This window comes from Panthera leo, chromosome B4, assembly GCF_018350215.1.
Source record: "Panthera leo isolate Ple1 chromosome B4, P.leo_Ple1_pat1.1, whole genome shotgun sequence".
Taxonomy (NCBI): domain Eukaryota; kingdom Metazoa; phylum Chordata; class Mammalia; order Carnivora; family Felidae; genus Panthera; species Panthera leo.
Window position 1 is genome coordinate 121,697,685 of NC_056685.1, and position 23,740 is coordinate 121,721,424.

Below are 23,740 nucleotides of genomic sequence, written 5' to 3' on the forward strand. Positions count from 1 at the left end.
GTTTTTGAGCCACATAGATCTGGATTCAAATTCTGCATCTCCATTAACTAGCTCCATGAATTTGAGCCTTATTTCCTCAGCCATAAAAGGGAGATGATACCTAAGTGCTCATGTGAAAATTATTTAGATCAGGAAGCATACTTTCAACAAATTGTGGTCACCAAGGAAGAATGTCTTCATCTTCAAAAGGGCAGTCTAACCAGATCCTTACTTTGAGTCAGTGTGGCTTTGACAGAGAGAAAGTCAGGAATTAATTCAAGGGGAGAAGCACAACTTTCATTAAAAATCCTAAAGAGGGCACCTGGGTGGTTCAGTCAGCTGAGCATCTCTCTTCTGCTCAGGTCATGATCTCACAGCTCGTGGGTTCAAACCCCATATTGGGCTCTTGTGCTGACAGCTCAGGGCCTGGAGCCTGCTTCGGATTCTGTGTCTCCCTCGCTCTCTGCCCCTCCCCCACTCGTACTCTATCTCTCTCTCAGAAATAAATAAAACATTAAAAAAATTAAAAAAAATATCCTAACAGTGTAGAGAAGGAAAATTATTTTTTTTCTCCTCTTTTAGGTTCTTGGCTGGGTCTCTTTAATAAAAGACAGATTAATAAGAGAAAGACCAAATTTTATTAATATGTATATCTCATATACAGTTGACTTTTGAACAATGTGGGGTTTGGGGCACCAACCCCCATGCAATCGAAAATCCATGTATAACTTTTGACTCTCCAAAAACTTAACTACTAATAGCCTACTGTTAACTGGAAGCCTTACTGATAACATACATAGTCTATTAACACATATTTTGTGTGTATAGGTGTAATATACTCTATTCTTACAATAAAGTGAGCTGGAGAAAAGAAAATGTCAAGAAAATTACAAGAATGCACCGTGCTCTATTCTTCAAAAGAAAAATCAGCATGTAAGTGGACCTGTGTAGTTCAAACCTGTATTATTCAAGGGTCAACTATATATGTGGGAGACACTCAGGGATGGGTAACTCAAAGTGGCAGCTAGAACTTTGTATAGCATCTTAACAAAGGAACAATCAACTTAGAAATAACAGGACAGAGGGAAAGGGTTTTAGGCTTTCACGGGCAGAAACCGGGGGAAGGTAAATATGTGAGGGGAAACCAATGGAGCAAAGTTTGCAGATTCCTCTGGTGGCACTTCTGGGCTGAGTTTAGAGCTATCTCCAGCAAAGGAAATTTATATCCTGCCTTTAGACAGAAAGGAGGAGTGTAGAGAAATTTTCCTGTTTTTATTGCTGATTAATTGCCTTCAGCTCAAAATAATTATGTCAAAGAGGCATGTTTTGAAGTGACATATTCTGATTTCCTTCACCAGTAAGGTTGTTTTCCAGGACTTTTGCATTCCTATCATAAACTTTGCTATTCCAAGGAGAGGGTGTTTCATGATGTATGGTATGGAAGGCTTATAGAAAGGAAAGCAACACTGTGCTTCTCAGAGCTGCTTGACCCCATATGAAGTATAAATGGTCAGTTATAGTTATATACCTATTTTAAATATATGCATGTATACGTACTTATTTTAAAAAACAAAATATCTATTACTATTATTGTCAGACAATTCTTATTGTGTTTGTATTAACAATGACTAGCCAATTGGGTTGCTTAAGCAACCATAAGCAATGAAAGGATAAGGTGATCAGTTGAGTTATATTTAATGTCATAATTTCTCTGCCTCAGGGAGGGTATTTTATTTTTAAAATTTTTTTTAATGTTTATTTATTTTTGAGACAGAGAGAGACAGAGCATGAACAGGGGAGGGGCAGAGAGAGAGGGAGACACAGAATCTGAAACAGGCTCCAGGCTCTGAGCTGTCAGCACAGAGCCCAACGCGGGTCTCGAACTCATGGACCGTGAGATCATGACCTGAGCCGAAGTCGGACGCTTAACCGACCAAGCCACCCAGGCGCCCCAGGGAGGGTATTTTAAAATCAGAGAATCAGGGGCGCCTGGGTGGCTCAGTCGGTTGAGTGTCTGACTCTTGATTTCGGTCTCATGGTTGTGGGATCGAGCCCTTCAGTGGGCTCTATGCTGGTGCATGGATCCTGCTTGGGATTCTCTCTTTCCCTGTCCCTTCTCTGCTCGTGCTCTCTCTCTCTCTCAAAATAAATAAATATACATTAAAAAATAAATATACATTAAAAAAATCAGATGAATCAGTAGTAGAGTAGGGGGGAAAGGAGGGCATAGGGAAAGGGAAGGAAGACCAGGGAAGAGAGTGGTTTACAGAAAGCAGAAACCAAGGTGCGGATGTAAGGGGGGTTACCATGGATGACAGCTCTTCTGATTTTTAAAAGCCTTAATTTAAAGCCTCTGTTTTATTCAACATGGTGGTCACTCCTCCCACAGCCACAGTGATCTGAGATACAGGGCTGTCCATATTCCTGTAATTTCCTCACTACCACAAAGCAAAAATGAAAACAAAAAGTGAAATAAAAATAATTACCAGGGCTCCTGTGAGATGGCCTCTTTGCCCACCTCTCCATTCTCTGCTTTACACTTATGTGAGTGCTTTTTCTAGTTTCAGAAATATAAGCAACACCACTCTACGCATTTTCTCTTATTGCTTCCTTGGCCTGGAATGCTACTCTCCCCTTTCTTTGTCTGGTTAGCAATCTTTTACTTTCGAAAACTCTAGTATCATCTGTCAGGAAGACTTCCCTAATACCTTTCTGAGCGCTGGCCTGTCAGTTCTGCACATGCCTCTTTTCCTTTTTAAAAAATATTCTATGTAATATTCCATGTAATTTTATTTAATTTTGATGTCAGTCTCTTAGGCCCCATGGTACTATTTAATCTTTGCATCCTGTCCCCTAGCAGGGTTTGCACCCAAGAAATGTTTATATGACTGAAATGAACCCACGTTTGGTCCCCATGAGACCCTCATGACCTCCGACACAGACCCCGGGCTCAGAATCTATAAACTATCCCTCAAAATCACCAGGGCTCACAAGTGCCTACAGGACACAAATTCTTTTCTCGGTGTTTGAAATGTATGAGGTCCCCATTACTCATCTTAGGTCATGGCTCCCAGCGTGGGCTAACCCTGATCCGTCAGCGGGGAAAGGGAAATCTAACTTCTAGGAAACACTCCAGGTCTGCTCTAGGGGAAAGCAGAACTGTGACGCACAAGGAGCCGCTTCGGGCCCCGCTTGAAGTCAGTCCGACCTGGACTCCCACGGGCCCCTTCCACGCTCTAGGTTTCCTTGTGGGCAGCATCCAGGTGGGTGTCACGTCCGTGCCCCGTGAGTTTGCGAACGTCACCCTACTTCTGACCCGACCCCTGCAGGCAGCAGCAGCAGCAGCAGCAGCCGCGGGATGGGGTGGGTGTCGCCTCGCGGGGGCCACGCTCTCCCCCCCGCGACGGGCAGGTGGCCGTACCACGGAGGGGAAGCCCCTGGGGTTCGAGGCCCAGCATCCCGGAAACCCCGAGGGAAGGAGGAGGGCCCGGGAGGTCCTGATCGTTTCTCCCGAGTTGCTCAAGAGCTGCGGAGGCCGGGCCGGCTGGGACGGCCCCGGGCATCCCCGCCCTCCCGCGCCGACCCCCGCCGAGTCCGAACCAAAAGCGAAAGGAGTCCGGCGCCGCGAGGAGGTCGCCGCGCGCCTCCAAGCCCGCGGGGGCCGCCGTTTTGTGACTTCACCGGTTTCGCAACAAGCCCGGGCCGCCCGCGCCCCACCCACCCCCGGCCGGCCGCCTCGCCGCCCGCCGCCTCGCTGGGCTCTCCGCGCCTTCCTCCGTCTGAGGCCGGGCCTGCCCCGCCGTCGCGGAGCCTCCCGTCCGGCCGCCGCCTGCGGGCCAGCACGTGCGCGACTCCCGCGCCCCGCGTCCCGCGCCGGGCCCCGCCGGGCGCAGCGCCCTCCCGGCGGCGGCGCGATGCTGTGCTTCCTGAGGGGAATGGCCTTCGTGCCCTTTCTTCTGGTGACCTGGTCGTCCGCCGCCTTCATCATCTCCTACGTGGTCGCGGTGCTCTCGGGGCACGTCAACCCCTTCCTCCCCTACATCAGGTGAGGGCTGGGCGGCGGGGGCCCGGGGCCGGGCAGAGAGGGCGGCGTTGTCGCTGCGGTGGAAAGGGTCCGGACCCAGCCGTCCCGCGGACAGACCCAGGTCCGACGACGCGGGGGAGCGCGCTCCTGGCGGCCGGGACCGGTAGGGAGCCCGCGGGTGCAGAGCCCGGCGGTTCTGACTTTACCCTGAACACTGAACCCAGTGGCGTCGGGAGGGGCCCAGGACAGACGGTAGAACTTCCGACGGACTGTGGGACAGAATCCCTGGAAGATGCTTCTTGGGCGGTATTGAAGGAAGAATGGGTCCTGATGGATGCCATTTATTGAGTGTGTTAAGAGGCAGATTCAGGTGTGTGCTAAAACAGCTCACATGCTTCCTTCCCAGCATCCTCGTGATGGATGTCCGACTATTTTTCATACAAGGAAACCAAGTTTAAGCAGATGTTGAAATATCATCAATATGACACTGATGTCACAGTTAGAAATGATGGAAGTGGAATTCACGCCCAAGTCCGTCCCATGCCAAAAGCAACACTTTGTCTCACTTCCAAGGATTTGGGAGTCAGGCTTAAGCATTCCTGGATGGAGCTGCCTAAGATCCCTTTGGATACTGCACCCCCAAAGTCAGAGCCCTCAAATTATCAGCAGCTTATGACATCTTTTGTGTTGCCATTGTACCATTTTGTTGTTGTTTGTTTTTTGGTTTTGGGGATTTTTTTGGTGAGTTTTGGCCTCTACCTTTCTTGAGGGTCACTTCATTGGTGCCCAGGAGGTCTTGATCCTTTTCTTTTTTTTTTTTTTTAATTTTTTAAAAAATATTTATTTTTGAGACAGAGAGACACAGAGCATGAACGGGGGAGGGGCAGAGAGAGAGGGAGACACAGAATTGGAAGCAGGCTCCAGGCTCTGAGCCATCAGCCCAGAGCCCGACGCGGGGCTCGAACTCACGGACGGATCGTGACCTGAGCTGAAGTTGGACGCCCAACCGACTGAGCCACCCAGGCGCCCCGGTCTTGATCCTTTTCAAATGCCTCCCAGCTCTGTGCCTAGACCATGGCAATGGGCCTTCCTTAAACATTAGAAGGATCCATCTTTATCCAAGTGGTGTAACCTGCATTGGTTGGTGAGGGAATAGTAAAGTTGGTGACAACCAAGGTTTGTTACCACTTGATGGTTATAGAGATTGTAGGGCCTCTCCCTCCTGCAGCCATGCTGCGTGGTGAGCAACGTTCTGTTATGTTTGTGGGCCAGGAAGGGGAAACAAAGAAGGTGAGGCAAGAGGAGACTAGAGTTTGAAGCAAAGAAGAAAGCAATGTGGAGAATAGTGCAGAAAAGCAAATCTGCAGTTAACAGTGGTTTTGCCCACTTAAGAAGTGTTCCATGCATCAAGGAGACTTTCCCATCAGGCCTTGAACCCTGCGGAAACCTGGACTTGGTTTCTCATGGCTCATCTCAGTCCCACATGGCTTTGTCTGGTTTCTCTTGATTCTGAAGTGGGATAGATCCTCTTGGACTCCTGTAAAAGGGAAGAGTTTCTCTCCCTACAATGCTTTTTATTGAGAAAATAGTAGCTGTGTTTGTCCTGGATATAAAGGTCAGGAACAGATAATATTTGGTACTTATTGGTGAAGGGGTGAGAGGCAGAGCTTGAGTCTTTGTGGAGATGTCCGAGGTAGTTGTGATTCATAGCACCCCAAGGTGAACTTGAAATGGAAGACGTTCAGAAATGGGGAAATGAGCTGACAAGGCGAACCACTTGTGAGATGCTCAAATCACAGACAGTCCAAAGAGCAGGTGTTAAATTCAACAAGGAAAGGAAGCCTTCAGGAAAAGCAGGTTTACAGGAGAAAAAGGCTGAAGATGGTCACCTTGTTGCCGGAGCCAACAGCCTATAAAGCACTTGTCCACATGTGCTGGGGTAGGGGGTGGGGGGCGGTTTAGGTTGTCTGCTCTCCTGCCTACTTGAGCAGCTAGAGCACTAGATCATCTCTGTCCCTCCTAGAAAACCAAGTCATTGAGGCAAAGGCAAGATTTAGATTAAGAGCAAGAAGTGATGGGAATAACACCAGGTTTATCCATTTGGCCCCAGCAATGTTCGATCTTATCTCCTATAACTTATCTCTACTGTCCTTGTCTCCTGTTTTGCCTTACCCTCATTCCCTCCACTTCCCTCCAAGCACACTGGCCCACCTTCCTGTGTCTTGATCATGTCAGGCACACCACCTCCTCATGACCTTTGCCTTGACTGTTCCTCTGCCAGATGGAGTACCTTCCTCCAGGTACTGTCAGGCTTTCTCCTTTACCTCCTCCTCTGTTCAAATATTGGTAAAGCCTATTGCCCTATTTAAAATTGTATGTGGGGGGCCTGGGTGACTCAGTCAGTTAAGCATCTGACTTTGGCTCAGGTCATGGTCTCTCAGTTTGTGAGTTTGAGCCGCACATCGGGCTCTGTGCTGACAGCTCAGAGCCTGGAGCCTGCTTCGAATTCTGTCTCCCTCTCTCTCTGCCCCTTCCGCACTCGTGCTCTCTCTCTCAAAAAGAAATAAACATTTAAAAAAATAATAAAATAAAATTGCACGCTAGTGTTGCTGATCCCCCATATCTAGTCTAATTATTCACCATAGCATCATCTATCATCTTGCAACAAACTCTATGATTAACTGATTTTTTTAATGTTTATTTATTTATTTTGAGAGAGAGACAGCAAGTGCATGCATGAGCAAGGGAGGGGCAGAGAGAGAGGGAGAGAAAGAATCCCAAGCAAGCTCCCTGCTGACCTGCTACAGGGCTCAAACTCATGAATGGTGAGATCATGATCTGAACTGAAATCAAGAGTCGGTCTCTTAACTAAATAAGCCACCCGGGTGCCCCTTAACTTTGATTATCAGTCTTCCCTCACTGGAATGTAAGATCCATGAAGGCTTTTGATATTTGTTGAATTCATATTTCTTGGGCATTCACTATTGATATTGTTATTTTTTTCCCCTAGGGCAATATCCCTTTAGGGATGATAAGGTCATTGGTCATTGATCAGCGATATGGATGTATTCAGGATGATCCCCTTTTACATGATGACATTGTTCAACCAATCTGATGTTCTGGAATTTCTTAACAACGTTGAACACTTTAAGAGCCATTGCATTTTAAATAAGAACCATAATCCTGGGAGGACCTTTTTCCAATATGACATTCAAACTCAGCTTTCTCATCACAAATCTTCTTGTAACATTGTTATTCTTCAGCATATTGGTTAAATGAGCAAATAGCTTTTAGACATATAGAAAGATGCTCAGCCTCATGAATGGGATAAAAATTCAAATTAAAACTCACTGATGTCATTTTTCATGATTGGATCAGCAGAAAACTAAATGTTTGATAACATTGGTATTGATATTGGTGAGACTTAGGGGAAACAGGCTTTCATATGTGCTGTTGGGAATGTAAATAGATTCAGTCTCTATGGAGGCACTTGGCATCTATCAAGATGACAAAAATATATCTGCAAGGGTACTTATAGCATTACTTTTAATAACAAAAGGATGAAGCAATGCAGATTTCCATCAGGGAGGACTGGCTAAATAAATATGGTTTATCCAAAGAATATCTCAAAGGAAAGCCCTGTCTATATAGAATACTCTTTTTTTTCTTAATTTTTTTAAATTTGTTTTTATATTTTATTTATTTTTGAGAGAGAGAGAGACAGAGCGTGAATGGGGGAGGAGCAGAGAGAGAAGGAGATGCAGAATCTGAAGCAGGCTCCGGGCTCCGAGCTGTCAGCACAGAGCCTGATGTGGGGCTCAAACTCATGAACCGTGAGATCATGACCTGAGCCAAAGTCGGACACTTAACCTAACTGACTGAGCCACCCAGGCACCTCGTCTTTTTTTTTTTTTTTTTTGAGAGAGAGAGAGAGACAGAGCGTGAGCAGGGAAGGGGAAGAGAGAGAAGACAAAGAATCTGAAGCCGGCTCCAGGCTCAGGGCTGTCAGCACAGTGTCCCCCATGGGGCTTGAACTCACGAACCGTGAGATCATGACCTGAGCCGAAATCAGATGCTTAACCGACTGAGCTACCCAGGCGTCCCTAGAATACTCTTTTTAAATTAATACATTGGTATGCAAAAATCTCCAATACATTGTTACATGGAAAAAAGCAAGATGCAGAGCAAAATATGCCACTATTAGTGGGTGGGGGTGAGAGGGGTTAGAGGGTGGAGGGAGTAATAGTGTATGTTTGTATTTGCTTGCATAAAGAAACTAATAAAAGTGGTTTGTGTATGATCGAGGGAGGAGGTCCTGGCCACTTAGAGTTTAGCAGTTGGAAAAGAGAGTGGGAATAAGACCTTGTGCCACCCTTTTTAAATTAATCCTCTTATTTTGAGATAAATGGAGATTTCCATGTAGTAATAAAACAATAATACAGAAAGATCTCATGTGTCTTTTACCCAGTTTCTCCCAAACGTAACATTCCCATACCTGGCATGCCTTATTTTATGTATTTATGTTTTAGCCACATGGCTTGGTTTCCTACCGAAAATCGAATTAGAAAGATGTGATTCAAACAACCACTAAATTTAACAAGCTGGAATAGCATAGTGCAATGCTTCTGTATTATGAAACTATTAATGCAAAGATATCAAAACTGAGGACAAGTTAAAGTCAACCTCAAAGGATTAGTTTAAATTTTTACAAGGCCACACCCACATTCTTGAGCACAATCATGTTTAATTTGTTATAGTTTCTTACATTCCCTTTGTAACCAAATCTCCCAGGCTATCGTGAATCAACTTTACATATTAATTCCTTCCAGCCAATAAGCCACTTTCTTTTATTTATTTTTTTATTTTAAGTGTTTATTTATTTATTTTGAGGGAGAGAGAGAGAGAGAGAGAGAGAGAGAAGACAAGCAGGGGAGGAGCAGAAAAAGAAGCAAAGGGAATCCCAACCAGGCTCCATGCTCAGTGTGAAGCCTGGCTCAATTTCATGACTGAGAGATCATGACCTGGGCTGATATCAAGAGTCAGATGCTTAACCACTGAGCCACCCAGGTGCCGCCCCAAGCCACTCTCTTTTACATCTTCTTTGGCCTGTGTTTCATGCTTCCAGAGTATTCTCTAGCTCTTTATTTTCAAAGTTTTGCCAGTTCTGCATCCTGGTTGCTTTTTATTAACCTAATCTCACTTTTTGTGCAAGTACTGTTTGCTGAGTAGATTGTGGCCTTTGGCCACTCCCATTGTTCCTCGTCACGACCACAAACCTACTCAGGGGTTGGTGGCAGAAAACCGGGTCACCTAGAATTAAGTCACCTTAAAAGGGAGACCAAAATGGCATAGTAAACAAAGGAAAAGAGGTTGGGTATTTAACTCCAAAAATGAATCTAAAAATTAGGGAAATTATTTTACCTTTCACTTGGTTAACAATCACAAAATTTAGGTCATAATCACAGTTAGGTGCTAGTTCTAATAATGAACAAAATTCATTATAATGAACACATTTTGTAATAACAAAACAATGAAAGGACAAAATTCTTGTAATAAACAAAAATCTTAAAATGATTCGGGTGTGGATTTTTTAAGTGAATAATATATACTTTTTTCAAGAATAGTCTTATGATTGTGTGTTATGAAGTCCTTGATTTCACTTTTGTCTTTTGAAGGGAGATATGAAGAGGTTCATTTTTGCAGAAATGTTTTATGACTTCAGTTTCCCCAATGACCATTCTTTTTTTTTTTTTTTCCAATGACCATTCTTAGTCTGCATGTAAGGAAATTGATCTTGATTATTGTGTTTTTCACACAAAATATGTTTCATGAGGGTAGAGATTTAGAGTTTGTTCATTGTTGCTTCCCTACCATGTATGACAGTGTCGGACACGTAGTAGGTGCTTAGTAAATATTGGTTGACCGCCAAGATAATTTACCCCAGATGGGCCTGCTTTAGTTGTGCCTGTTAATCTTGTCAGCTTCCCTTCAATTGTTAACTGATTCTGCCAGTGCTCACTGTTCATTAACTTGGGCTGCTGTTCTAGCTGTTCTCCAACACGATTTCTGTCAACTTCATGAAATTCTGCATGTTACACTGTTGAATATTTACTATCTTTGATAATCATACAGAGAAAGGAGCATAGTGTGGTGGGTAAGGGAACAACTTTGGAGCAGGCAACTTTGGTTAGAATACAACTCCACCATGTGTCCCCAACTATAGGACCCTGGATTAGTTAATTGAATTCCCTCTGCTTTTCTCTGGGTTAATAATAGCACCCCCCTCATAAGTTAACATGTGAACTCACTTAGAACTCATTAACACCCTGGTCCAAGAACAAAAGTTCTCTGTAAGCACTTAATATTATTAGTATTATCAAGGGACCAGTCCACAGTAGTCTGGATAGATGCTAGTGTTAAGTAGGAAGGGACATTTGGTTGAGGGCTAATTTTATGAGTAGTAGGCTTATTTGTGATTATAGCAGAAGTTTTCTTTTTTTTTTTTTGATTAAATTTAATTTAAAAAAAAATTTTTATTTATGTAGGTAATCTCTACACACAACATGGGTCTCAAACTCACAACCCCGAGGTCAAGAGTTGCATACTCTATCCAGCCAGGTGCCCCTGTAGTAGAAGTTTTCTTAACCAACCTCTATCAACTTTCTGGGTTAACTGATCACCTCATTCTCTGAAAAATACACTGACCCGAAGCCACTGGTCCCTGAAAGTCTTTCCCAGTGCTGACCACTCTCTGGGTGTCTTGCTGTCTTCTCTCACCTGTTTTTTTGTATACTTATTTAATACCAGCTGTGTTTGTTCCCAAATGTGTTTTTGCCAGCTATATGTATATATACATATATATATATATGTATGTATTCACACACATATAAATAAATAAATATATATATTTTACATATTATTTATAAAGTAAATAAAAAATATATATATTATTGTAATTGTGTGATTTAACTCAACCCATATAAACTGTTGGTCTGTAAATGCAAAAAAAAAAGAAATCTAATTTTTAAAAAATTTTTTTAACATTTATTTATTATTGAGAGACAGAGAGAGCAGAGCATGAGCATGGGAGGGGCAGAGAGAGCAGGAGGCACAGAATCTGAAGCAGGCTCCAGGCTCTGAGCTGTCAGCACAGAGCCCAACACGGGGCTCGAACCCACGAACCGCGAGATCATGACCTGAGCCAAAGTCGGACACTTAACCGACTGAGCCACCCAGGCGCCCCAAAAGAATTCTAATTTTTAAGAAAACTCAGTTGAATGCTTTGGGAAGATTCAAAAGACATAAGTTGTCAAAAAATTACAGTCTGTTTAGTAGTGTTTATGACAAATGTAAAGATTTACAAAAAACAATTAAAAAAAAACCTTAGGATTCTGCACTCAAATTGCTTCAAAAGTATCTTTAAGATCTCCTCCCACTTTAAAGAGACCATAGCTAGAAATGCAATGATTCATAGCAGGTGTGGCTCATATGCCAGGAAGACACACAGTGGAGTGGTACTCACATAACAGTCTTGGCCTATGTCAACAGGTATGCAAATAAATGTACATACATTTATATGCTTGTGGTGTGTGTATATCCATATAATTTTTATTTCTACCCACATAATTTTTGATGACTTTTTGCCTAAATGGCTTTTTTGATTGCTAACTACATTGAATTTCAGGCAATGGTGACTTTTGCTTCCATTTCAACCAAAATAATGGGGACTGGGATAATAAATAATCAGATAATGAGGTCTGTGTGTATAAAGGCACATATTCTGACATGATGTTAATGATACTTGAGTCTTTACAGTGGAGTGATTATTACTTCATAGTATCTCTAGGCCATGGTGTCATGAGGATGAAAAAGCAGGCTTGCCATTGAAAACTTTTCGCTAGAAAAGTATCATCCTTGAAATGATATAGTTTCACATTTTCTTCAAAAAAAGCATTACCCAAATTAGTTAATCCTAAGCATAGTAAGAACAGTGAAGATCCCAAACTTTCACAGCTCCAGAATTAATTGAGGTGATGGATGCAGTGTTGTTCAGCTTCTGAATCAACTATAAACATATGTAATTTCTCCTCTGTTTAAGTTTTCCATTGTCATTTGATGACATAAAATTCTTTTTTTTTTTTCATTGAAAAATAAAGTTGTGAATGTTTTCTTCTGTTATTCTCACTTCTAAAAAGTCAGTAAAGTATTGCTCAGAAGTCCGACCTCTGCAAGGCTGACAGCTTGTAAGGTCTCAATTTCAACTTAAAAAATAGAGTGCTCTACTCAACATTTCTCTTTACCTGACAGTAATTACATTTCAGTCCATTAAGTGTATGTATTGTAGACATAGTGCATGCCAAGGATAACTTACTAAAGGCTCCAGAAGAAATAGCTGATGCAAACCTGGCTGTAGATATGCAGCACCGTAAACTCACATGGAAATGATAGGTTTTCATAAAAAGAAATGTAAATGGGGCTCCTGGGTGGCTCCTGGGTGGCTCAATCAAGAATCATCTGACTCTTGATTTCGGCTCAGGTTATGATCTCACAGTTGTGATATCGAACCCTGCATCAGGCTCTGCACTGACAGCACAGAGTCTGCTTAAGATTCTCTCTCTCCCTCTCTCTCTCTGTCCCTCTCCCATTCGTGCTCAGGCATGCATGTGATCTCTCTCTCTCTAACATAAGATGCACAGCGGAGTAGAGTTCCTAAGTTGTGTGCATTGAAATTAGCTCTAGGGGCACCTGGGTGGCTCAGTTGGTTAAGCGTTCAACTATTGGTTTCGGCTCAGGTCATCATCTCACAGTTTGTGAGTTTGAGCCCTACATCGGGCTCTGTGCTGACAGTGTGGAGCCTGCTTGGGATTCTCTGTCTCCCTCTCTCTCTGCCCCTCCCCCACTCTCTCTCTGCCTCTCAAAATAAATAAATGAACCTAAAAAAAATATTTAAAGAAATTAGACAGCTCTAGATGCATGGCTTGGTTTTCCTATGTACTATCCATGTGACCTTGAGTGAATTACTTTTCTAAGACTCACCTTCCTCATCTTTAAGTTGGAGGTAATAAGTACTTTCCTTGTGAAGCTGTGAAGACCAAATAAGATGTGCCTGGCTGAGTGTGAGTGCTGAGGAAATGTTAATTTTAAAATTTCTTATGTAATATTAGTAGCTGTAATACAAGCAGGGGTAGTTTCCTAAAGACTCCTCTCGGAAAACTTCCCAAATCTGATGTCTTATCACCTCCGGTTTCATTACCATCCTGGTCTGAGCCACTGTCATCTCTTGACAAACTACTGAAATAGCTTTCTAACGGTCTCTTTGGTCCATGCTTGCCTCTCTACAGCCTTTTCACAACATCCTTTAAAAACATCAATCAACTTCATATCACTTCCCTGTGCTCAGCTCTCAATGGCTTCTCATCAACTTAGAATAACAGTCAGAGTCCTTACCGTGACCCTGGGGCCCTCCGTGATGCCCTCCCCCATATACACACATGTTCTTGCTCACTCCCCTCCAGCCACACCCGCTTCCTTGCAGCTACTGACATATTGCCACCTTAAGGCCTTTGACTTTATTGTTTATCTGCTTGTAAATTTCCTGGCCCAAATATTCCATTTCATCCAGACCTTTGTTCAAGTGCCTTCTCAGATTACTCTGTCTCAAGTAGGCAGAGCACCACTCTCTCTCGGTTTTCTTATCCAACTTTCCTTTTCTTGATAGCATTCATCACCCTGGACATTTTTTTAAAACAGATCTAACCTATTTTTTTTAAGTTTATTTTTATTGAGAGAGAGAGAGAGAGAGAGAGAGAGAGAAAGTGGGGAGGGGCAGAGAGAGAGGGAGACAGAATCCCAAGAGGTTCTGTGCTGCCCAATTGGGGGCTTGAACTCATGAACCATGAGATCATGACTTAAGCTGAGGTCAAGAGTCAGATGCTTAACCAACTGAGCCACTCAGGTGCCCCAATTTAAAAAAAAATTTTTTTAATGTTTATTTATATTTGGGAGAGAGACAGAGGCGTGAGCAGGGGAGGGGCAGAGAGAGAGGGAGACACAGAATCTGAAGTAGGCCCGTGCTCTGAGCTGTCAGCACAGAACCCAACGCGGGGCTCGAACTCACAAACAGTGAGATCACGACCTGAGCTGAAGTTGGAGGCTTAACCGACTGAGCCACCCAGGTGCCCCCCCACCCCTGCCCCGGCCTTTGTTTTGAGAGAGAGAGAGAGAGAGGGAGGGAGTGTGAGAGAGGAGTGGGGGAGGGGGCAGAGGGAGAGAATCTTGAACAGGCTCCATGCTCAGCCTAAAGCCAACACAGGATTCGATCCCACAATCTTGGGATCATGAATTGAGCCAAAATCAAGAGTGGGATGTTCAACCCACTGAGTCACCTAGGCACCCCCACCCTAGACTATTTTTGTTGCCCTCCACAGAATGTAAGTTCCATGAAGGAGGGACTTTTTCTGTTTTATTTGTCACTACATTCACCATGCCTACAAAATTGTCGGTTGGGTTGAAGGCAATCAGTAACTCTGTGTTAAATCAGTGTATCTTTGAATTTTTTGTTAGTTGATAAGCTTCTTGAAGGTTAGTTATGTTTTTTCATCTTTGTATCCCCATCACCTGGCACCATTCCTGACCTCTAAGAGATACTTAACAATTAAAAAAAATGTTGTGAACAAAGAGGATGAACAATTAATAGAAAGGGGAACAATTTGCATGTGGGTGGGGTGAGAGGAGAGCAAGTTGTTTGCTTTTATGAGTAGGAAATTCTTTTCGAGTTTAAAAATGGTTGATATAGGGGCACCTGGCTGGCTTAATCCGTAGAGCACGTGACTCATGATCTCAGGGTTGTAAGTTCGAGCCCTGTGTTGGGCAGAGAAATTAATTAAAATAAAATCTTTAAAAATAGATAAATAAAATAAAAATGGTTAATATAGCTGTATGGTGCCTCCCACTGTAGAATAATCATGAGCAAACACAGCTGCTAAAAGTCCTAACAATTAAAAATATCTAATAAAATGTAATGACTTTATTATCACACTTCTTTCCTTCAAATGTTATATTTAAATATTGTGAAGATAAAACAAGTATGGTCCCCTTTTTATTGGTGCATTTAGTGTCTTCAGGTTCTAAGTCCTGATCAGTTTACCAAAAATGGGCCTAGAATTTTAGGGCAGTCTAATAAGCCTCATTCTGGGCAGATAATTTTGTGCATTATCAGCATGTTATCATGTTATCAGTTCCCCAGATAAACCGTGACCCCAGACTTTGGAGTGTAGCTCGGCTTATATTATCATGTGGGTCTTCTTTGCATTGTTTTCACTCCTCTCAGCATCAAGTGATTATGCCCTGGTATAGCATCATAAATTAGTCTGGAGAAGGATATTAGACAAACAACTTGGAATTTTCCATGGTGAACTTAATTTGTAGAAATGTAAATACAGGAAATGTAGATGTAAACCGATTACTTAGACACAATCCTAATCTAGAAACAACCAGCTACACACAACAGCCTCAACAGCTTCTAAGCCTCATGCAAATGAACAATTACTTTCTGTCCTGGTTGCAGCTTCCAGGAAGTACCTCATTTACAAGGAAGCATGTGAGGAGGAGCTGGGACCTGGCAGGGCCAGAACCCTGTTGCTTAAGTCATGAGGTACAGGACTATGTGGTGGGAATTGGGTGGGGAGACTATCAGGTAGGGTTGGGAGGCAGTTGGTTTCACCTCTTACTCATTCTCCAGTTTCCTGAATCAGTACCCAAGTATAGCTGTGCTGACCACTACCTCTGCCTTTGTGCAATGAGATCATTTAGTTTGAGCTTAAAACAATTAAAAATGAAAAGAGTCTACCCATAGTTTCTCTTGGTACCCCTTGGTGTTACACTCATCTGGATTCCAATATCAGGCAGAAGATGTGATGCAGTATTTATTAATGATGTCACATATTAGCTCAGAGACTGAAAGACTTAAAAGAACATTTTAAAGTAAAAGAGCCTAGCGGCGCATGGATGGCTCAGTTGGTTAAGCGGGCCAACTTCAGCTCAGGTCGTGATCTTACAGTTTGTGAGTTCGAGCCCCACTTTGGGCTCTGTGCTGACAGCTCCAAGCCTGGAGCCCTCTTTGGATTCTGTGTCTCCCTCTCTCTCTGCCCTTCCCCTGCTTGCACTCTGTCTCTCTGTCTCTCTCAAAATTGAATAAACGTTAAAAAAAAATTAAAAAGAACAAACCAAATAAGTATATTCCTTTAAAATTTTACTGGATAATGTCCCTAAAAACATGAAAATTTAATTAAGAGTAAGAATTAAAAATGAAAGATGGGATGCCTGGGTGGCTCAGTTGGTTAAGCATCTGACTTTGGCTCAGGTCATGATCTCATAGTTCATGGGACTGAGCCCCACATTGGGCTCTGTGCTGACAGCTCAGAGCCTGGAGCCTGCTTCGGATTCTGTGTCTCCATCTCTCTCTATGCTCCTCCCCCATTCACAGTCTGTCTCTCTCTCTCTCTCTCTCTCTCTCAAAAATAAATAAGCATTAAAAAAAAAAGAAAAGAAAATTTAAAGTAAAAGAGCCTTTCATTTTTATTAATGATAATGGGCAACCACTACTATTTTTTTTTAATTAAAGTAAAATTAACATACAGTATTATATTAGTTTCAGGTGTACAATAGAATGATTCAACAATTCTGTGCATTCCTCAGTGATCATCAAGACAAGTGTACTTTTTATCTATTTTGCTCATTCCCTCACCTTCCTCCCCTTTGGCAACCACCAGTTTTCTCTCTGTAGTTAAGAGTTTGTGTTTTTGTTTGTCTCTTTTTTCTTTGTTTGTTTGTTTTGTTTCCTAAATAACATATATGGATGAAATGATATGGTATTTGTCTTTCTTTTATTTATTTTACTTAGCATTAAAGCTTCTAGGTCCATCGATGTTGTTACAAATGGTAAAATCCCATTCTTTTTTATGGCTGAGTAACATTCCATTTTGCATCATTGTGTGTGTGTGTGTGTGTGTGTACCACATCTTTATCCATTCTTGTATTGTTGGACACTTGGACTGCTTCCATATCTTGGCTATTGTAAATAATGCTGCGATAAACATAGGGGTGCATATATTTTTTTGAATTAGTGTTTTCATGTTCTTTGGGTAAATGCCCAGTAGTAAAATTGCTGAATTATATGGTCATTCTATTTTTAATTTTTTGAGGAACTTCCATACTGTTTTCCACAATGGCTGCACCAGTTTACATTCCCACCAACAGTACATGAGGGTTCCCTTTTCTCTACATCCTCACTGACACTTGTTATTTCTTTTAAATTCTAGTCTTTCTTACAGGTGTAGGGTGATGTCTCATTGTGTTTTGATTTGAATTTCCCTGATGATGAGTGATGTTGAACATCTTTTCCGTATGTATGTCTTTTTTGGAAAAATGTCTATTTATGTCCCCATTTTTAATCAGATTATTATTATTTTTTTTGTGTTGACTTGTATAAGTTCTTTATATATTTTGGAATATTAACCCCTTATGGGATATATCATTTGCAAATATCTTCTGTCATTCAGTAAGGGGCCTGGTTGTTTATTGATGGTTTCCTTTGCTGTGCAAAAGCTTTTTATTTTGGGGTAGTCCCAAATAGTTTAATTTGGCTTTTATTTTTAAAAGTTCTTAGAAATGTCAGGGTGCCTGGGTGGCTCAGTGGATTAAATGTCTGACTTTTGATTTCGGCTCAGGTCACACACAATCTCATGGTTCAAGAGTTCAAGCCCCATGTGGGGCTCCATGCTGACGATGCGGAGCCTGCTTGGAATTCTCTCTTTCTCCCTCTCTCTCTCTGCCCCTCTCACTCTCTCTCTCTCTCAAAATAAATAATCTTAAAAAAAGAACGTTCCTAGAAGTGTCACATTTTCGTATGCTGCTTAGACAGTTTTCTTGAAATATCTTGAGCGAAATTTCACCATATGTAGTTAGGTACCATTTTGTCACTTAAGGGAAATAAATCACAAACTGACCATTCTTACCTGATAGATTGGGGAATTTGTGACTCAGATTGTATCTAACGCATAGTATGTGTCCCTTAAATATTTTGTTCATGAGCAGATAAATTTCATGGTTGTTTGTGGAGCCAAATAAAAAAAAAATTTTAAAGATGGTTGCATTTAATCAAACAACTGGTTATGAATGCGGTGCATTAATATTTTGCTCCTGTTTTTGTAGTATGGTCACTGCCTATGTCGTAGTGCGAAGTTTAGGAATGTAGGCCCATTGATACTCACATACTACTGGTAGGTGCTGTGGACTCAGTAATCCTGAAAGAAAATCAGATTAATTATGGCAGTAAATATTTGTCAAAAATGTTTTACAATTCAATTATGGTATTTAAGGAATTACAAGTTCTTGCCTAGTTTACACTTTCCTGGTGTATAAGAAGGGCATGATGATCTCTTTTCATTACCAACATAGTTCATTCCCATGGTGTGCTGGAGCCAGCTGATATGTGCTCCTGGGAGCCAACTGTGTATATTTCTTCCCAGTTTAATGTTTAGTAACCTACATTTTGGTAGCTTGAACTTTGACTTGTTGGCAGTATTTACACCATGGAAATTGGCCTATGCTACAAATCAGACTCCCTCCGAGCAAGTTGTTAAACATTTACCAGCATACCAGTGTTCATTCTCTACCCCCACTGCCAATCCTTCTAAATTCTTCATTCCTTGCCTGCTTTAGAGCACAGGGGAGACAGAGAAGTCAAGGAGTCAGATATCTGGATTGTATTAAAAACAAAATTTAACTGAACAAAAATTTAAAGATCTTATTAACTTTATTCATGGATTCATGAATCAGGCAGCATCCAATCTAGCAGACAGAAAGAAGATCTGAGAGGGTGCCTTGGTGGCTCAGATAGTTGAGCTATCCGGCTGTTGATTGCAGCTCAGGTCTTGATCTCAGGGCCATGAGTTCAAGACCCGAGTTGGGCTCCATACTAGGTGTGAAACCTACCTTAAAAACAAACAAACAAACAAACAAACAAGCAAAAACAAACGGAACTCTGAGGAGTTGTACAAATAAAAGACTTTTATAGACAGAAGGGAGCAGGAACAAGGAAGTTATACTGGGCAAGAAGCCAATTGGTTATTGCAAGGTTACTTTCCTTACACAGGAAGACAGGGGTCTTATAAGGCAGATTATGCAACTTGCTGTTCAGATGATTCCTCAATGACTGGTTTAAGATTCCATTTCCAGGAGAGCTGAAACTGTAAATAAGTCTCAGTTTGGTGACTTGGGGCTTAGCATGAGCAACTCCATTTTGGGTCTATTGTTTTGTGTTTAGTAATTGGAATATAGATTCCTCTCCTTAATAACTCTGTGACCTTGAACAAGTTCTATAACCTCTCTAATACCAGTTTCTTCCTTAGTAAAATGGGGTTGAAATAAGACTTACCTCATGGGTCACCTGGGTGGCTCAATTGGTTAAGCATCTGACTTCAGCTCACATCATGATCTCACAGTTTGTGAGTTCAAGCCCCACATTGGGCTCTGTGCTGACAGCATGGACCCTGCTTGGATCCTCTGTCTCCCTCTCTCTCTGTCCCTCCCCTGCTTACACAGTCTCTCTCAAAAATAAACATTTAAAAAATCATAAAATCTCACCTCAAGATTTGAGGATAAAAAGAAATGATATATAATGACCACCTAACAATGTTTGGTCCATAGTAAATGCTCAGTACGTGGTATTTATTAGGTTTGGGTTTTTTTTTTTTTATTATTATTATTGCCAGTACTGATAGTCATTCATTCATTCAACAAATACATATGGAATGGCTATTTACAAAGCACTTTTGATTTTGCCTGTATGGTTTTAAATGTACAAATGAATAAGAATAAAATACCACCTTGAAATTCTGACCTTTCAGATCACATGTCTGCTGTTATGTGGATTGCACATCTGGGCCCTTGACATATGTCTTGGTTTGCTGTCAGTGGACAGATAGTTCCAGAGTCTGGTCAACTTATCTCCTGTTAGGGCGCCTTCTTCCCACCAGCTACCTATCCTCATAAATATCTTCCTCACTCCTCCATTTCCTTGCCTTTCTTCACAAGTAAGCAGTCTTCCCGGCATGCGGCAGCTTACTCTCTCAGGTCTGTGATCGCAAGCACTCTTGCATAACTCACCTGGAAGCTGCCTCTTTAGATCCTGAGGACAAGGACGGAAGGCTTGATTTCTACATGAGATTTAATCTTTGGGCAAAAGTGCTGCCGGAGGGTATAAGCTGTCTCTGCCTTCTTGCCATTACAGGTTCGGTCCCCTTTTCTTACCCACGTTGTCGTGCTCAGAGGGACGTCCCACACATGGTGCAGTGTTCTCTGCCTCAGCATTCCTTTGGGGAGAAAAATGGTTATTTAAATGGCAACGTTAGATTCTAAACCCTCCAGATTCTTAAAGGTGCAAGTGGCACTGAGATTGAAATCATTAGGAATAGAAGTATTTGTTGTAAGGGGGAGTATTAGCCTCTTTATACTCTCCAAATATTAAGTGTGCACAAAACTTAGATTCCTGCTGCCTTCTGCACACGTGGGCTTCTTGTGGGATTTCTCAAATAGTTTGAAGTGTGCCTTTTCAACATGATCAGTTTTTCAATACTTACATTTCAGAGCTGTTTTAAAACACGGAAACACTTAAAACTGGTATGAATTATTTCATGCTGGGAACTCTTTTGCCATCAGTTTTAAACTGTTGCTTTATGGGAGCAGCTTGACAATGTAAAAATGTAAACTTTGGCATGAATGAATAGAAAACAGAACATGTCAAACGCTACTTTCCAGCTCATTATTTTTTTCCAGCTTATTTAATTGATTAATTGATTGCGCCAGAAAAATGTCTTATAGAAACTATCTTTTATTGAAATACTTTATCACAATTAATATATTCTTGATGCCTATTGTTTCCATAAGGTTCTAATAGGTATCAATGATATTGCTCAGCTTTCCACCATTCTGTTTTCAGCAGTGTAAACTCTTGTGGATAAATCAAATTGTTAAAAAAATGTACATGATGTGTTTATGTATAGTTACAATCCAGATAGTAGATTTTTCAAACTTGATTTTAGACTTCTTTTTCCCAAAATAGTCACATTCAATTCTTATTGAAAATGAACACACATCAGGTTTATTGAGAAACATCACTACCATTGACTTTAAATATTTTCTAGCTTTTTTAAAAAAATATTTATTTATTTTTGAGAGAGAGGGGGTAGGGGCAGAGAGAGGATTCAAAGCTGGCTCTGTGCTGATAAGAGATAGCTCAATGCAGGGCTCGAACTCATGAACTGCAAGATCATGACCTGAGCTGAAGCTGGATGCTTAACCAACTGAGCCATGCAGGTGCCCCAGTATTTCCTAGCTTTTTATGATCGGAAAAAATTACTTAAAAAAATTTTTTTTTACCGTTTTTATTTATTATTGAGAGACAGAGAGAGAGACAGAGCATGAGCAGGGGAGAGGCAGAGAGAGGAAGAAACACAGAATCCGAAGCAGGCTCCAGGCTCGGAGCTGTCAGCACAGAGCCCGATGTGGGGCTCGAACTCACAAACCGCGAGATCATGACCCGAGCCGAAGTCGGACGCTTAACCGACTGAGCCACCCAGGCGCCTCATGATGGGAAAAAATTAAATGTAATCTCTCAAGGTAGAAAAATGAGTTTTAGATTTTTCAGAACCAAAATGAGAATACTTTAGAGCAAAATTAGACCAAGTCTTTGGAATTCAAAGTGGCTGAACACCCAGGAGAAAAACCCTATAAAACCTGCCAATTACATAGTCTGAACAGAATTCCTTTTTAATAATTCAGAAATTTCTCTTTGTCAGTGATACAGGAACAACACCTCCAGAAAGTGGTATTTTTGGATTTATGATAAACTTCTCTGCATTTCTTGGTAAGTATGCAATAATTATTATGAAAAATTCACAGTGTCAAGTGAAGTAAAATGTGTCATTTACAGTTTGTATATAATTTTTTGTTATTTTTTTAGCAGACTCAATTTTTTAGAACAATTTTAGATTCACAGCAAAACTGAGCAAAAGGTAGGGATTTCTCATATATGCCTTGCCTCCCACCCTGTGGCCTCCCCCACTATGACCATCCCTGAAAAGAGTTGTACGTTGGTTACAATTGATGAACCTACATTGACACATCATTATCCCCCAACCGACTGAGCCACCCAGGTGCTCCAGAGATTATATGTTATTGTGACGTTACTCTCTGTAACAATAAGTGGTATTTGATTAATTGGTAAGGTCTTTGGAAAAACATACCCTTTGTACCGTCCTCACACCATTCACAAGAACCAGTGGCAATGAAAGAACTAGCCATGAAAAGCAACACTGTAAGATAATTAAGTTATAGGAAAATCCTTTAAAACCTGAGGATGGAAATGCTTTAAGCTTACACAAAACCCAGAAGCTAAACAGGAAAGAATTGATAGATTTAGTAGATAAGAAATTAAAACTTCTAAAAAAAATTAAAACTTCTAACTAATGAAGGATACCAAACAAACCAACCAACCAACAAACAAAAACCAAAAACAAAATTAAAGACAGACCAGAAGAAAACTTGTAATATTTATAGCAGACAGTAGACTAATGTATACAATGTTTAAAAAGCAACTGCAGGGGCCCCTGGGTGGCTCAGTTGGCTGAGTGTCCGACTCTTGATTTTGGTTCAGGTCATGACCTCACAGTTCCTGGGATCAAGCCCCATGTCGGGATCTGCACTGACAGCATGGTGCTTGCTTGGGATTCTCTCTCTCTCTCTCTCTCTCTCTCTCTCTCTCTCTCTCTCAGTAAACATTTTTTAAAAAGCAACTACAAATTAAAAATGAAGGGGTGCCTGGGTGGCTCAGTCGGTTGAGTGTCCGACTTCGGTTCAGGTCCTGATCTTGTGGTCTGTGAGTTCGAGCCCTGCATCGGGCTCTGTGCTGACAGCTCCGAGCCTGGAGCCTGCTTCGGATTCTGTGTCTCCCTCTCTCTCTGCCCCTCCCCCGCTCATGCTCTGTCTCTCTCTCTCAGTCAAAAATAAATAAAACATTAAAAAAATTTAAAAAAAATGAATAGACGAACTCAAGAGAAAAATAAAAGAAGTTTAAATGCAATTTTTAGAAAAAGAAATGCAGACGACCGGTAGACATACTGAAAGTTGCTCAATCTCACTAATGATCAGAGGGATGCAGTTTAAACCAACAGGTTGCTGATTCTCATTCATCAGGTTAGTAGCAATTAAAAAAGCCATTAAAAGGACTTGTAAAATTGCTTTCAAACTCTGCTGTGAGAGTATAAACGCTGCCATACAGTCTTGGGGCAATTTGCAGATGCTTCTTGGCATTTCAGTTGTGCACGGTTTTTGTTCTGGTAATATTGTTTCTAGGAATTCATCTTTCAGAAACACTGAAAGCATGCCAAATACTTGTGTACAAGGCTGTTCACTGAGCATTCCTTGTAACAGGAGAAACAGAGAGACAATGTCGAAGTCGAACGTAAGAGAATGATGAAATAAATATATACCGTGATGAGACCCCTAAAAATGTGGAAGTAGACTTACTTGTACTGACATGGTAAGATCTCCATGGTGACTTATCTCAAGTGAAAAAGAGTAAGTCACAGAACATGTGCACAGTAGCATTTATGTGAAAAAGATAACAGGCAAGTTTGTGTGTGATGATACACACAGTGGGGAGAGTGAGTTGGGGTG

General features: G+C 41.6%; 1 protein-coding gene and 1 long non-coding RNA gene across 8 annotated transcripts in view; both read left to right on the top strand.

Annotated features, from left to right (window-relative positions):
- Positions 1 to 3,803: 3,803 nt before the first annotated feature.
- The window catches only part of DRAM1 (DNA damage regulated autophagy modulator 1), a 64,613-nt gene continuing 44,676 nt past the window's right edge, over positions 3,804 to 23,740 (top strand). For 6 of the 7 annotated variants that reach the window (XM_042947521.1, XM_042947520.1, XM_042947522.1 and 3 more), the window contains exons 1-2: positions 3,804 to 4,024; positions 21,862 to 21,929. In XM_042947521.1, coding sequence (XP_042803455.1) covers positions 3,894 to 4,024; positions 21,862 to 21,929 — 199 coding nt within the window. In that variant the 5' untranslated portion in view covers positions 3,804 to 3,893. Of the gene's footprint in view, positions 4,025 to 15,569; positions 15,657 to 21,861; positions 21,930 to 23,740 lie in introns of all 7 variants that reach the window. The other variant, XM_042947525.1, reaches the window with a different exon arrangement.
- LOC122224995 lies at positions 4,036 to 7,353 on the top strand. Its single transcript, XR_006205054.1, has 2 exons — positions 4,036 to 4,373; positions 7,014 to 7,353. It is a non-coding gene; the product is annotated as an uncharacterized LOC122224995 (long non-coding RNA).